The sequence below is a fragment of the Microtus ochrogaster genome, linkage group LG9 (genome assembly GCF_000317375.1).
Source record: "Microtus ochrogaster isolate Prairie Vole_2 linkage group LG9, MicOch1.0, whole genome shotgun sequence".
NCBI lineage: Eukaryota > Metazoa > Chordata > Mammalia > Rodentia > Cricetidae > Microtus > Microtus ochrogaster.
The window spans coordinates 5,364,082-5,378,538 of NC_022034.1; the positions used below are offsets into that span (position 1 = coordinate 5,364,082).

The 14,457-nt window shown below is 47.7% G+C and overlaps 1 protein-coding gene across 2 annotated transcripts in view; it reads right to left on the reverse strand.

Moving 5' to 3' along the window:
- Positions 1-12,268: 12,268 nt before the first annotated feature.
- The window catches only part of Rnaset2 (ribonuclease T2), an 18,883-nt gene continuing 16,694 nt past the window's right edge, over positions 12,269-14,457 (reverse strand). The window contains exons 8-10 of one of the 2 annotated variants that reach the window (XM_026787486.1): positions 14,243-14,317; positions 12,529-12,764; positions 12,269-12,423 (exon numbers count right to left, since the gene is read on the reverse strand). In XM_026787486.1, coding sequence (XP_026643287.1) covers positions 12,564-12,764; positions 14,243-14,317 — 276 coding nt within the window. In that variant the 3' untranslated portion in view covers positions 12,269-12,423; positions 12,529-12,563. Of the gene's footprint in view, positions 12,424-12,453; positions 12,765-14,242; positions 14,318-14,457 lie in introns of those variants that run through there. The other variant, XM_005363357.2, reaches the window with a different exon arrangement.

Genomic DNA, 14,457 nt, shown 5'->3' on the forward strand with positions numbered 1-14,457 from the left:
GGGCAGACAGAAAGGACAACCTCCCACTTAAGCCACAGCACGGGAGCCAAGGAGTGGAAAACCCAGAGCCCAGGAGGGAAGCATTTGCCAAGCTACAAGAAATGAAGCCTCCCAGCAATGTGTAGGGACGGGGTGAGGGAGCAGAGTGCAAAAAAGCAACGTGCAGCAATGGGGGGAACATGGCCACCAGGTCAAAGAGCCCGTGATCTCAGGGTAGCAACGGGGGAGCATGGACACCAGGTCAAGAAATCCATGATCTCAGGGCAGCAATGGGGGAGCACGGCCACCAGGTCCAAGAACCCGTGATCTCAGGAGAGCCACAGACCTGCAACCCACGTGTGGGTGAGCATGCCAGCCAGGATGGGGCGAGGGAATTTTTTACTCCTCTCCATCTCATCACATCATGTGGGCATTTCATAGGTGCTGCAGCTGGGTAGGGCTGTCCAGCTGCTTCCGCCCTTGGCAGCTGACATAGAATTTTCTGGAACCATGAAAGCTAGACTGAAAGAAATAAAGCTTTCAGGTAAGATCCAGCTTGAATCATCTAAGTCCTGTGTCCAGTGTATTTAACAGCAAGGCCCACCCTCAACCCAAGAGGCAACCTGGACTTATGTCCATAATCGATACTGTTTTCGGAGTCATCTGGAACACCCTGCACAACCAGGCAGTTTCTTGTGCCTGGTACTAATGGTATGGCTTACCTTCTATATATGTGTATGTGTGTATGTATGTATTCATATGTATATGATTTATAATATATATTGCAATTTTAGATAAATATCCAGTATGATTCCTTGAGGCTTTAGCTAACAACTATGGTGTTGTCTCTCATCACGCCTTCTGTACTGACTCACCTACCGGGAGGAAACCCCTCTGTTTTCCATTTCACATGATAATAATGATCGGATAAAAAGAAGCTATCAACTTGAGGAGGGAGCCATGGGAGGGGGCCAAGGGGGGCAATTGGGAGGGGCTGGGGAAGGAAAGAGAGAGGGGGAAAGAGACGTAATTATCTGTCAATTAAAAACGTATTTTAAAAATTAGAAAAAAAGCCTCCAAGATTTTTGACTATATTGTTACTGACTCTACAAACACTCATTTTTGATTAGTCATTAGTCATCATCTCCCCATAGTCCTTCCTTGCTGCTGCCTACAGCGTCCCTAAACTCTTCCAAGGCCACAGTGGACTCTTGTCCAGGGATGACACAAGCTATCTCACGAGTCACCAGCACTGCCCTGGGTGCAGCCTGCGTGGTTGTGAACAGTGTCCTGCTGACTAGATCTATTCTGGGCTCCTAATCTCACACGAGCATGGTCAGGCCTTTGTAATAATTACCTCCATGTGCCACACACGACTTCACTTTGTTTCCTGATGCTTTGCCTCCACCTGTCTTTTCTCACTGAGAGTTAACGTGGAAGAGATGCTGAGTTCCCAGTATTGTATCTCTAATTTCTACAGAGTGCATGGAAATTTGCTTATAAGAGTAATAAAAAGGGTTATTACATGTTATAATATGAGAGCTACTCTTATTGCAGATATAAAAATCCCCTTTGGGGGGGACTAATCGCCAAGTCGTTACAGGACTCCATAGAACAAGCCAGGAACTCAGTAGCTGAACCAGATACTGGAAAGACATTGCAGGCATTGTCTAGACCTTTCTAATGCTGCAACCCTTTAATACAATTCACCATGATGTGATGACCCCAATCATAAAATATCTCATTTTGTATTTTGATTCTTCCATGAATCATAATGTAAACACCTGTATTTTCTGATGGTCTTAGGTGACCCCTGTGAAAGGGTCATTCGACCCCAAAGAGGTTGTGACCAGCGGGTTGAGAACCGCTGACTTAGAGTTCAACTTTTAAAAACCCAGAGTGATCCAGGGCCATGCTTGAAACTCAGCACTAGGCAGCCTGAGGAAAGAGGACCAGGCCAGTCTGGGCTGAACTGCAAGATCCTGGAGGCAGGAAGTGTAGACCTCGGAGCACAAGCCAGAGGGATGAGGGGTGTTTGCAAGATCCTGGAGGCAGGAAGAGTAGACATCGGAGCATGAGCCAGAGGGATGAGGGGGTGTTTGCAAGATCCTGGAGCAGGAAGTGTAGACCTTGGAGCACAAGCCAGAGGGATGAGGGGGTGTTTGCAAGAATCCCCCATGGCCTCAAGTATTTGAACACTTGGTCTCCAGTTGGTGGCACTATCTGGGGAAGTGGTGGGGCCTTCCTGGAGGAAGAGGTCACTGTTGCCAAGGTCACGATAGAGTTAAAGTGAAGTTAATGCATACTTATGATGTGTGCATCCTGCTGAATATAACATTTAGAATTTCTATTATCAATTTTACTGATGAGTGCACACGTGTGTGTGTTTTATGTATGGGGGTGCATGTGTGGAGATTCTGGGGACAACTGGTAGAAATCAGTTCCTCCTTCCACTACACAGGGCCCACGGCCTGAACTCAGGTCATCAGGCTTGTGGGCAGACTCCTTGATCCACTGAGCCATCTCACCAGCCTGGTTGACTGTAAACTTGACATTTAAAAAGGCTAAACAAAGACTGAAAACCAGTAGTATAGAAGATACACTGTGCGAAAGTGTAGAAGGATGGCTAGAGGGATGAGCGAGTGCTGTGGGCACCGAGGGAAGAGCTAGAGGGATGAGCGAGTGCTGTGGGCACCGAAGGAAGAAGAGCTAGAGGGATGAGCGAGTGCTGTGGACACCGAGGGAAGAGCTAGAGGGATGAGCATCACGCATCTCCTGAGAGCCCTTCCAACTTCACTTGGGTTTTGTTGGGTAGTTGGTTGGCTATTAATTTTATGGTTGATCTTTTTTGTTTTGTTTTAATTTGTTTGTGACACAGAGTCTCACTCTGGAACCCAGCATGAGATCAAGGTCACAGCAATTGTCCTCCTGTGACTTCCTAAGTGATAGAATTGAAGGTGTGAGCCACCATTCTGGCTCTGACATCTGCTGAAAATAGAAAACTTTTAAAGTAACAGATCAGGTCTGGATAAAGAATGTCAATAAAACATGGGCCAAAAGACTTCAACAGAGGTCAGAGCCTAGGAGACTTCTGAACTTTCCTGTGTCCAAGACTTCCAAGGGCTAGGTGACGCCTCTGACAGGGCCGGGCTTTTGAAAAGCAATCCAGGAGATCGAGATCACAGCTGGCACTGTGGGCAGGGCTGGCACAGCGGACAGGGCTCAGGCGCCGTGTGCACCACAGAACCAGAGCTAAATTTTAGCTCTCTCCTCGTTCTGATTTGCATTTTCTAGATTTCCTTCAGTAACTACGCCACTCTATAATAATGAAAGCTTTCTAACATTCCAAGGCCTCTGGTTGCTGGATCTCACGCATGCAGCACCAGGATTATGCTCAAATCCATGGCTAGAATAGCCAAGAATTAAAACAAAACAAAAATTCTTAGAACTTGGGAATGTTGTCCCATCAAATCCTCATTGACCACAATCTTATATTTTCTAATGTTATTGACACACAGGCCACTGTAGATAAAGGGGCCCCAAAATAAAAGCTAAATTCCCACTTCCAATCTGGTTACAACCTTTTAGAGTCTAACCAATGCCCTACACAAACTTGTGAAGCCTAGTGCCTAATAACCTTACACAGATAGCTGATTTCCAGAAAAATACCTTGTCCTGTAAAATTCACTACTTAGGTAAGTAGCCAGTAGCCCACCTGACCTCTCAGATTCAGGTCCCCCCACTGAGTCTCACACTGAAAAAAATGGTAACCGTCCCTTAACTGCTATAAAAGAAACCTGATCCCTTCTCTGGGAAGCTGCCTGCTGCTTTCCTGGAATATAATTCAACAGACGTTTTGTCTTTCGTGCCTCTGGTACATTCTTTCACTGCCCGTCTAATTGGCCGGCCATGTCACCCTGGAATCTGAAGGTTCTGCACCAGAAAAACTGCATGGAGAAGACTGAGCAGAGGAGAAGTTTCCAACAAGAGGAGAGAAACAGCATTTAACAATGTCAATGTTGGAACTAGAAAAAAAAACATTGTGAGTGAGGTAACCCAACCCAGAAAGATGAGCATGGTAGGTAGCCACTCATAAGTGGATACTAGCTGTAAAGCAAAGGATAAGGAGCCTGTAGTCCATGACCCCAGAGAAGCTAAGTAACAAGGAGAACCCTAAGAGAAACATATATAGATCCATCTGGAAGGAGAAATAAACAAGATCTCCTGAGAAAATTGGGAGCATGGGGGTGGGGGGAGGAGGAAAAACAGAGGGGAGGAGGGGGGGAGAAGAGAAGGGGAAAGGAGAACTTGAGGGAAAAGGATGGTCAAGATGGAGGAAGGTCAGAGATGAGAGCAAGGAAAGAGATATCGTGGTTCAGGGACTAGCAAGAAACCTGGCACTAGAGAAATTCCCAGGAATTCACAAGGATGACCCCAGCTAAGATCCTAAGCAGTTATGGAGAGGGTCCCCGAACTGGCCTTGTCCTGTAGTCAGATTGATACACTATCTTAAATGTCACCAAAGAACCTTCATCCAGCAACTGATGGAGGCAGATGCAGAGATCCACAGTGGAGCACTGGGCTGAGCTCCCAAAGTCCAGTTGAAGAGTGGGAGGAGTGAGAATATGAGCAAGGAGGTCAAGACCATGATGGGGACACCCACTGAAACAGCTGACCTGAGCTAATGGGAGCTCACCAACTGCAGCTTGATAGGGAAGGAACAAGCATAGGCCCAATCTAGGCCCTCTGAATGTGGGTGACAGTTGTATGACTCGGGCAAACTGTAGGGTCACTGACAGTGAGACCAGGATTTATCCCTACTGCTTGTACTAGCTTTTTGGAACCAATTCTCTCTGGAGGAATACCTTGCTCAGCCTAGATATAGTGGGGATGGACTTGGTCCTGCCTCAAAGCAATGTGCTAGACTTTGATGACTCCCCATGGGAAGCCTTACCCTCTCTGAGGAGTGGATGGGAAGTGGGAAGATGGAGGAGGAGGAGGGAGGAGCTGGAACTGGGATTGGTATGTAAAATAGTTTTTTAAAAAATAAAAAGGTTAAAAATGTCAATGAAACACCTAAGAAACCCAGAAAAGAGTGGGAAGATGGCATCAGAGAGTCTGAAGCACACAGTCTGAGAGTTTGGCCTATGAGCATGTCTGTGAGGAGACTGTCTTGGTTATTAATTGAAGTAGGAGGACCCAGCCTGCTGTGGGTGGCACCATTCCCTGAGCCAGTGGTCTGGACTATATCAGGAAGCTTAGCATGAGCCAGCAAGCAGCACTCCTCCATGGCTTCCGCTTCAGGTTCCTGAATTCCTGTCTTCTCTCCATGATAGACTGTAAGATGAGATAAACTCATCCTTCTCCTAAGTAGCTTTTATTCAAAGGGTTTTAGCACAACCCAGAAGAAACTAAAATGTGCCCATACTTGTATCTCCACTGCTCATGATAGATGCAGCTCTATGTAGACTGATTACATTTTATCTCTGGAGTGATATTCATTCTCTAGGGTGTGCGGGACACTGGTGACGTCCACTTGGAATCCGAGAGGAATGTCTGACAACATTTCTTCATCTTGTGAGGCTCTGTGGTGCAGATATCCCCATCCCTCCCAGCAGACTACCACGCAGGCAGCGCCTGGAAAGAGATCCAAGCATTGTCCACACCAACTCTGAACTTCAGCCTACATGATCAGGCCCAGGTCTTTCGGCCTCTTCTGTCACACTATCCTTCCTCTGGTCCTCTCTCTCCACCAAATGTCCACCACTAAGCCATCACTGCAGGTTTCAGCTGTCTGACTCTGTTTCTCTTTGGAAAACCAGGCTTTAACGCCGGTACTTCCTATAAGCATCCAGCAGCTGGACAAGTCCCTGAAACCCCTCTCTTGGGCTCACGCAGGCTTGCGACTGTTGTTCACTTTCTCTGTCTGCCCAGACCCAGGCCTCTCTCATCCTGTAGTCACTGGAGTCACTGCTCATGGCCTATCTTTGATGACTATGAGTGTCTAGGACTTAAGGTACCCAGGTGGTGACCAAGTGGACCACAAAAGGGCCTTTCACACAACAGCCCTGCACACACAGATGGAGCCTTCCTGCTGCTGTGCTCCAGCATTGTTGAGATGAAGGACAGCGTGGTCATCGTATGAGAATGTCTAAATTGATCCTCCTACATCGTTTGGGTGCTTTTCAGCTTCTCATGATCATTCAGCGTCAGGTGTCCTTTGGGCCAGAATCAAGGGCATCTTTCTTAAGCTAAACTATAACTCACAGGCCAACAAGATGGCAGAGGGAGTAGAGGTTCTTGCTAAGCCTGACAACTTGAGTTCAATCCCCAGTTACCTACATGATGAAAGGAGAGGACCGACTCTCCAAATCTGTCCCCTGACCTCCACACGCATGCCATGCCATGTGTTCACACACTCACTCACGCACATATACAGACACATGCAAAATCAATGTTTTTAAAATTGAGTAATTCCTACACAGGAGATTCTGAGACTCTATGTACCCATTTTCTAAATGCCCCCCTCTCTATGGCCTTTGTGCTGCCCCAGCCACATTCTCTGTTTTCCAAGACTCATAAATGGTCACGTGGTGTTGCTAATTTTAAAATGGCCCTGATGAACTCCTATTATGGATGGCATTATTAGTTGTCATGCTTTTCTTGACACACGAACGTCCAGATGTGCTTGTTTGGGATTTCCCGAACTTCTGTTTCTGTCCTCAGTAAAAAGCACATGCAATTTTAAAGGATAAAACCAGGTCTCTGAATCAGAGAGGAAATGGGGACGTGGGCTGTGGCTGGAGACTAGCTCTGGTGTCTGCACTTGGTCCACTAAACGGCTTACAGAAGACATGGCACAGGGAGAGAGGAAGTGCAGGAAGGCTGGGTAGCTGAGGTCAGATGAGTGATGGCTTGGTAGTACCTTGGCACAGTCCTGCCAGGGTTCGGGTACATGGCATAGCTTCACCAAAGACCTACACAGGAATTGTGTCTCTTTTACTGGCTTCTCATTCGGGGTGAAGCCAATAAGGCATGACACACAAGCAACCACACTGACAGGTTCTGACCATGTAGCAACTGTCCGTCTTTCTCAAATTTGGCTTCCTCCATCTGCTCAGAATTCTGTGGCACATCAAAGAGGAGGGGGTCTTAAGGCAAAGGCCATTTATCATATGAACTCTAGGAGGGAGGTGGCCACAGGGCCATCCTGGAGAAGAGCATCCTGAATGGAAGATTCTACCTCCACCTGTGCTGAGTGAGCTCAGAGACTCCAAATACAGATGTCACCAAGCAGCATCTCCCCATCAGCTCAAGGACATTTCTCTCCTGCCAGCTCTGGAAAAGGGAACACTGCCTGCTTGCTCAGCCTTCCCTTGAACCCTCCCCATTCTGCTGTGCTCTGCTGCCTGGAGAGCTGCCTCCATCTTTCCCCAGGGTCAGGGAGGTCTAGACAGTACAAGAGGGCAAGAAACATTAAGAACAGTACATTGGAAGGTAGGAAACATTATGTAAAAAAAATGGTATTGAAGTTTGGCAAAAAAAAAAAATACAGGGTAAAGAAATAGGCAATGTCCCTGCAATGCTCTGCAAAACAGGCAACAGCCTCAGTTCTCAGCTTCCAGGGCTCCTAGGTGTGAACTCCACCCAGAATCCATCTACTGGGGCAGGGGTGGGGGGTAAAGAAATACAACCTTCCTGCACTTAGCCCTCTGCAGGACTTCACAGCAGGGTGTCAGGACTAGTTCATCTGAGCATGAGTCTCAGAGCATGCACAGTGCCCTCCGCTCCTTCTGCTTGCCTTCTGCATCTGCAGGAATCCTAGCGTGGGGGGATGCACATAAACTTTGCAGGTTGTGAAAACAAAGCTTTGGAAGTTGGTAAAATTTCTCTTCCTTCCTTTTCCTCCTTTTTCTGGGCATCAGAGCCCAGTGGATTAAGGACCAGGATGGCGAAGGAAGAAAGCTCAGTGTGGAGAGTGACAGCATCCTCACCTCCATGGTGCGGCAAAGGATGCAAGCAGGAGCTCGTCTCCTTGCAGTGGATCCATCTAGTAAGCAAAGCCACCAGAGGGAACAGAAGCCAGGTGCCACACGGAAAGGGAGCGGCTGTAGCAATCCTTGTGGTGGCAGATCAGAACAGGAACTGGCATGCACTGTGACTTGCTGCCGATGCAGTCGATGCAGACATAAACATGTGTAAAGAACAGTGCTGGTCTCCCTGGAAAGAGGCGGGACCTGGGAACACTTGAGAAGCAGACACAGGCACCAGCTGGGGACTCCCGCTGGAACAATCATGAAGATGATGGCTCTTAACTCACAGAGTGAAATAGGACACCCGAGCCCACTGACTGTAGGAAATGAATACAGAGCATGATGAGGGAAGGGTATTTACATAACTTCAGAGCAAATGCAGAGGCTGAAAGGAATCTTCTCAAATGAATACTCATTCATGTACTCCAAGGGGAAATGTCTTCCCATCTTCTGGACTTCATGCCAGGTCTCATGCGGTTAGCACGTTAACAGGGTGTTAAACCTAGAGTAGGAATTTTCCCATTTACTGGAGCAAGTGTGTCCCGGGCAATCGGTGAAGAGAAGGTGCATTCAGGTAAACCCAGGTGTGTTGTAATATGAGCGGCGGGGCTGCGTCCCCAGCACCCCGGCCACCTGCTAGCTTATGCCCAAAATAATTACACACAAACTGTATTCATTTAAACATTGCTTGGCCCATTTCTATCTAGCCTCTTCTAGGCTAATTCTCGCACCTGGACTAGCCCATTTCTAATCATCTGTGTAGCCCACGAGGTGGCTTACCAGGGAGATTCTAGCCTATGTCCATCCTGGGTCGGAGCTTCATCGCGTGTGTCTGCCCAGGAGCGGAACATAACATCTCTGCTCCAGAGAGCAGAGCTGTCGAGTCTGAGCTCACTTCCTCTTCCTGCTAGCATTCTGTTCTGTTTACTCCACCCACCTATGTTTTAACCTATGAGGGCCAAGCAGTTTCTTTATTGCTTAACCAATGAAATCAACAGATTGATATATGACACTCCCACATCACGGGTGAGTGTCAGTGGGCCCACTGGAGAGCAGTGAACTGCAGGCTGAAGACCCATCCTCTAGTGGACAGAGTCCAGAGTGGCATGCACAGATGGCCCAGGGAAGAGACTGGGGTTCTAAATTAGGTAGGTGATGAGAAGCAAATACAATGCGATGCTCTTCAGGGTTAGGGTAAGACTGAAGGCCATTCAGAAAGAGTGGTGTGATGTCAGCTGTGGGGTGTGGGAAGCCATCAAATGCTAGCTCTGAGAGGGGCGGAAGGGCTAGTGATGACCACTCCTCTATACCACGCAGCTACCGGAACGGGAGGCACTGCTCCAGAGCTGGGCAAGGCAACCTGGGTCGGATCCACACACACCAAGGCAAGAGGTGACGGCAGCATAATTGTGGGTAGAAGTCAGTCTTGGAGACCATCTCCTTGTCTATGTTCCCTTTAGTGTCTTTCTACTTTCTTACCTTTAACTTCGGCCATCCTTCCAGGTCCAGCTTCAGGGTTTTCCTTTCCCCACTACTCCAGGCAAAAGGACCATCCTTTACTGAGCAAATGCCCCCCCCCTAAAAGGCTGCCTTCTTTCCACACCCCACAGGATGGACTGGTCCCAAGCTCAGACACTAAATGTGCAACTCACCCCTAATGTGGGTTCCCATCCCCTGTGGGCATGTCTGAAACACTCCATGGTGTGGGAAGTCCTTCTGCATATGTATTGCTTTTATTGGTTAATGAATAAAGCTGTTTCAGCCAGTGGCTTGGCAGAATAGAGATAGGCGGGAAAACTAAACTGAATGCTGGGAAAAAGAAGGCAGAGTTAGAAGAAGCCATGTAGCTGCTGCCAGTAAGCCACAGCCATGTGGCGATACACAGATTAGTAGAAATGGGCTAATTTAAGATATAAGAGTTAGTCAGAAATACACTTAAGCTAGTGGCCAAACAGTATTGTAAGTAATACAGATTTCTGTGTGATTATTTCTGGAGTCTGTGCAGCCAGCAAACAAGTGGCCTCCCCCAATTCCAGTCAATTTTATAGGGAGACCAAGGTGGTCACAGCTGCTTTCGTGAGATAAACCTAAAAAAAGCTCATGTTGGCTGACTGAAACCAGTATTTGGAACTGGACTCCCCATGTCTCCCCTGGCTCATCAAAGCTCACACACTTACCTGACTTGGCCAAGGCTACTGAAAACTTATTTTCTACCTGCTGCCATGCGGTAGGCCAGAACACAAACAGGAAGAGAAAATCAGAGCACTGCTCAAGGGATACGTGATTGGACTGCCATGCGGTCAGGAGGATCTCACGTGCTCAGCCTCAGGAGGACCACAGGGCTCTGGCACACTCATCTTACACCACCCATCTCTGTCCACAGCCCATACCTTGCCATTGTGCCAGCCTGTTTTAATTCAGGCTGCTCTAAGAAATGCTCAGACCAGAATCACAAATGCGCCCCATTTGAAAGAATGACGGTTTGTTTTAGAACAAAGGAAGACTAAGGTAAAGTCTGAGGACTACTGCAAGCCCCGCCTCCCTTGTTTCTCCAAGAACATGAAAATAAACAGGTGTGAAGAGGAGAGACCATACAGCCTCCTACTGAAACCATCTTCTCAACAAGCCAAGGCACACAATCCCCCACAAAAGGACACTGAAGAAGAAGCCAATAAGTCCAGAGAGAAGGCAAGCCCTTACTCACCCATGTTTCCAACTGGGTCCTTCCCACCGCTCAACACCAACCACTAGTTCCAGAGAGTAGCCTACCCTTTGAACCCACAAGTGAAGGGGTGCTGGAGACAGATATGCACTCAGGAGAAGCAAAGGAACAAACAGAAGAGGGACTGTGGTAACAGCCCCCCCCCCCAAGGCCATAGCCCTATCCCAGCAAATAAGCAAGGCCAGCTCCTTCCTCTAACACAGAAAGGCTAAAGGACTGCTTCTGATCAAGCCCTTGCTAATGTCTAGACACACACTGTCTAAATACACACCCTGTGCTGGGGAGAGCTGGGTCCTTCAATTCCACCATGATGGCAGCTGTTTTACGGATCCACACACCAGATAAATCCTATTAAATCACAGCATTTCAGGTGTGTCTCACAGATACAAGTCAGGTTTGGCTTCTGACCAGTCTGAAAGCCTTTTTCTAATTGGTAACAGATCCACGCACATCAATCAACACAGCAGTTTTTGATGATGTTGTTCTGAGGATAAGCAATTTAAAACGTTTTCACATTGTACCTGCACACACGGTCTAACTGTTAGATAAGCAGGATGGGTGGGGCCGGCACAATTCTCAGCGGGAAAGTGCTTGCTGCACAGTCCGGTTGGTAAAGACAGCAACAGCCGGTGTGAGAAAGGACGTACCGTCATTACAGAAAGCAGAATGTAGCTATACGAGTGCTGCCTCAAACACAGCTCAAAGATGTGTGGCGTACTAGAAACTGTGGAAAACTGAGTCTCCAGCATAACTGAAGTTTAGGTTTGCTGAGAATATGTTTCCGCTAAGATGTGTGCAGACTGTCACCCCCATTGGTTCCTGTTCCCATAACAAAAGGACAACCCTAGCACACAGTAGGTCTTCGGGCCCTATTCACTATCACTTTTACCATTTAGTTCACAGGGGGTGGCATTGGAAAACAGCTGCCCATAAAGTCCTGGCCCTCTTAACAAGAAGAACACAATCCTGCCAGACAGGCGATAACTGTGGGCAACACTAATTGAAAAGAACATTAATCTACTTCAAACTAACTGTGGCAGGATCCTTGCTGTGTAAATCTACCATCCCACCAAAATGGCAAAGCTTGCAGTGTCTGTCTCTATAAAACATGTTTAATTGCTCCACGTTAACTCGGGGCAAGGACCTAAAGAGATTTACAGGTGGCAATGTATGTGCCATGTTTTAGCCCAACAGCTATAAAAACTGTCAAGATTTCTGCCCATGGTCAAACTCTGGGCGCGCACCAGGCTTCCAGGCCAGACGCACACCATGCTAAGGAGTCGTCCTCTGTCTGTATTCCCTGAGAGGGCAGAGTGAACTCTCACTGGGGAGAGCTAGCTCACTGCAGCAGGACAACCGGGGTGGGATCCCCAGAACCTATGCTGGAGAAAATGACCCCCAAGCGTGTCCTCTGACCTCCGTGGGTTCCATGGTGTGTGTACACATTCATACCTGTCATGCATCTCACACACACACACACACACAATAATAATAATAATAAAATTTTTAAATTAAAAAAAAAGAAACGGGATAATTTAAACTTGACCAAAATAAAAAAATTCTGTGTCGAGACTTCCAAGTTCTTATTGGCAGTGTAAATCCAGGTGCTTCGGGACAGGAAGTAAGGCCTGACCCCAGGTGCTTTGCTCGCAGCTGCCAGGAAGAACACAGGAGCCCCTATCAATCAGACTGGACAAAGACCAACTCATTAACACACAAGGAAAAAAGCCAAACACATTTTAAGAAACTTACAGTGGATTTTTAGAAAGCAATTAATTTGTGACTTTTTCTTACTTTGTGGAACATAAAATATTTCCAAAATGTGAACATCAAAGTTGGGTCTTTGCAGGCGGAGGATAGAAGATTGGACCCTCTTCACAGACCATCATCCCGTGTGTGGAAGCCCCCGTGGCCAGCCGGGCATCCGGCCTGAAGGACAGCCGCTCATCTGGCTCAGTGCAGTTTCGCAGGTGGAGGTCCTCCTTGGTGAAGCATAATTCTATTTGACCAACAGTTTGTACACTCTCTCCCTAAAAATAGAAAATGGTAGACATTTCAGAGTCCAGGACCCATGGGTTAGTATGGATCTGGGGATCACAGCCTCAGCACTTGAAAACAGAAGCCGCGGCTCGCCCCAGCTCCGAATCAGAGACTCCAGCCTCTGAGCGAGGCCTCTAGGAGCAGAGGAGGGTTCAGGGGAACATGGTGGAGGCTTGCTCCTCACAGTCACTGAGGGCTCACCTCTGCTAGCCTAGAAGCCCGGGGTGAGGAGGTGTTTTCAGCTCAGAAGACAAAACACAAACAAACACAAACTGACCCAAATGTGCCCACAGCACACATGGGGACCCTGGCAGAGTAAATGTCAAGATACTCGTTCCTGGCAGCCAAGAGAATCTGTTTCATCTGGAAATGAGACAGTAGGCTGCAATTAAAGTGACTGAGAGCGGCAAGGTAAGAGCCTAGACTGCCAGGTGTGGCGGCACACAGAGGCAGGCGATTTCTGCAAGGTGGAGGAGGGCCCGGTCTACACAGTTATAGAACAGAGAAGCCCTGTCTGGAAAACAAAACCAACCAAATAAATGAACAGACAAAAACAAAAAACAACAAAAAACCTTAGAAACTTACAAATGCTTAACTTAGAACTCTATCTCCTCTCCCCCTTTATCTTCCCCTTCCTCCTCTCTCTCCCTTTCCCTTCCTCTTACAAGGTTTTCTCACTAGAATGAAGCGGCATAGCCTATAGTGTTATACAAATCTAGTCTTTGACCAAGCAGCTGCCATCTTGGTGAGTTCAGCTGTGCCTCTTGCACAAGATCAGGCCATCAGGGCTCCTTAACGTTTATGTTTACATTCTTTCTTAGAGGGGCAGGAGGATCATGTGACCCTCACCTGCCTATCCAGCTGCTTCCTATTTCCTGCTTCAGGCAATGCTACACTAACTGCACATGGTGGCTGGGAGGGGCTTGAATGTATAGACCAGAGAAGACTAGAAGGGGCTCCATCTATGTGGCTGAGGAAAAGCCCTCACCCCTGCTGGGTAGAGACATTCTGGTGTGGGCTTTTAGGAGAGCAGCACCCACGACCCTGCAGGTAACCTCTCACCCAGCTCTGTAACTAAGCTCAATAAGCTCATGGGTTCGCCCAAGTGATCTTTGGTGGAATCATGCTTTGGGGAGCTGTTGAGACCTTAAGAGGGGAAGCAGATGTTTATGTCTCCCCAAGGAAGGAATCTGAGAAACACATGAGTTGCTTCAAAACCTCTCTGTGCTTTCCCAAACACTTGTCTGTATACATATATACATGGAAAATATGCCCGAATGTAACTGTCCCAGAAACTCCAGTGAAGACAAACTATCAGGAGAGCAAAACCATCTTCTCCATAGAGACAACAGGATGATAGAACACTTCTCCATAGAGACAACAGGATGATAGAACACTTCTCCATAGAGACAACAGGATGATAGAACACTTCTCCATAGAGACAACAGGATGATCGAACACTTCTGACCTGTTCTGGCACAAGGCACTGGATTTTAGGCACCACACCATAGATCCTGGTAAGCGCATCTCTGAAATCTGCAAGCTGGGATTAAATGAGAGCATTAGCAATGAGCTTCAACAGCAGAAGTCCCACCCTCACCGATTCTCTTTAGAGAGCACCCCCACACACAGAGGACCTGGAGGACAGCCTTAGAGAGCACCCCCACACACAGAGGACCTGGA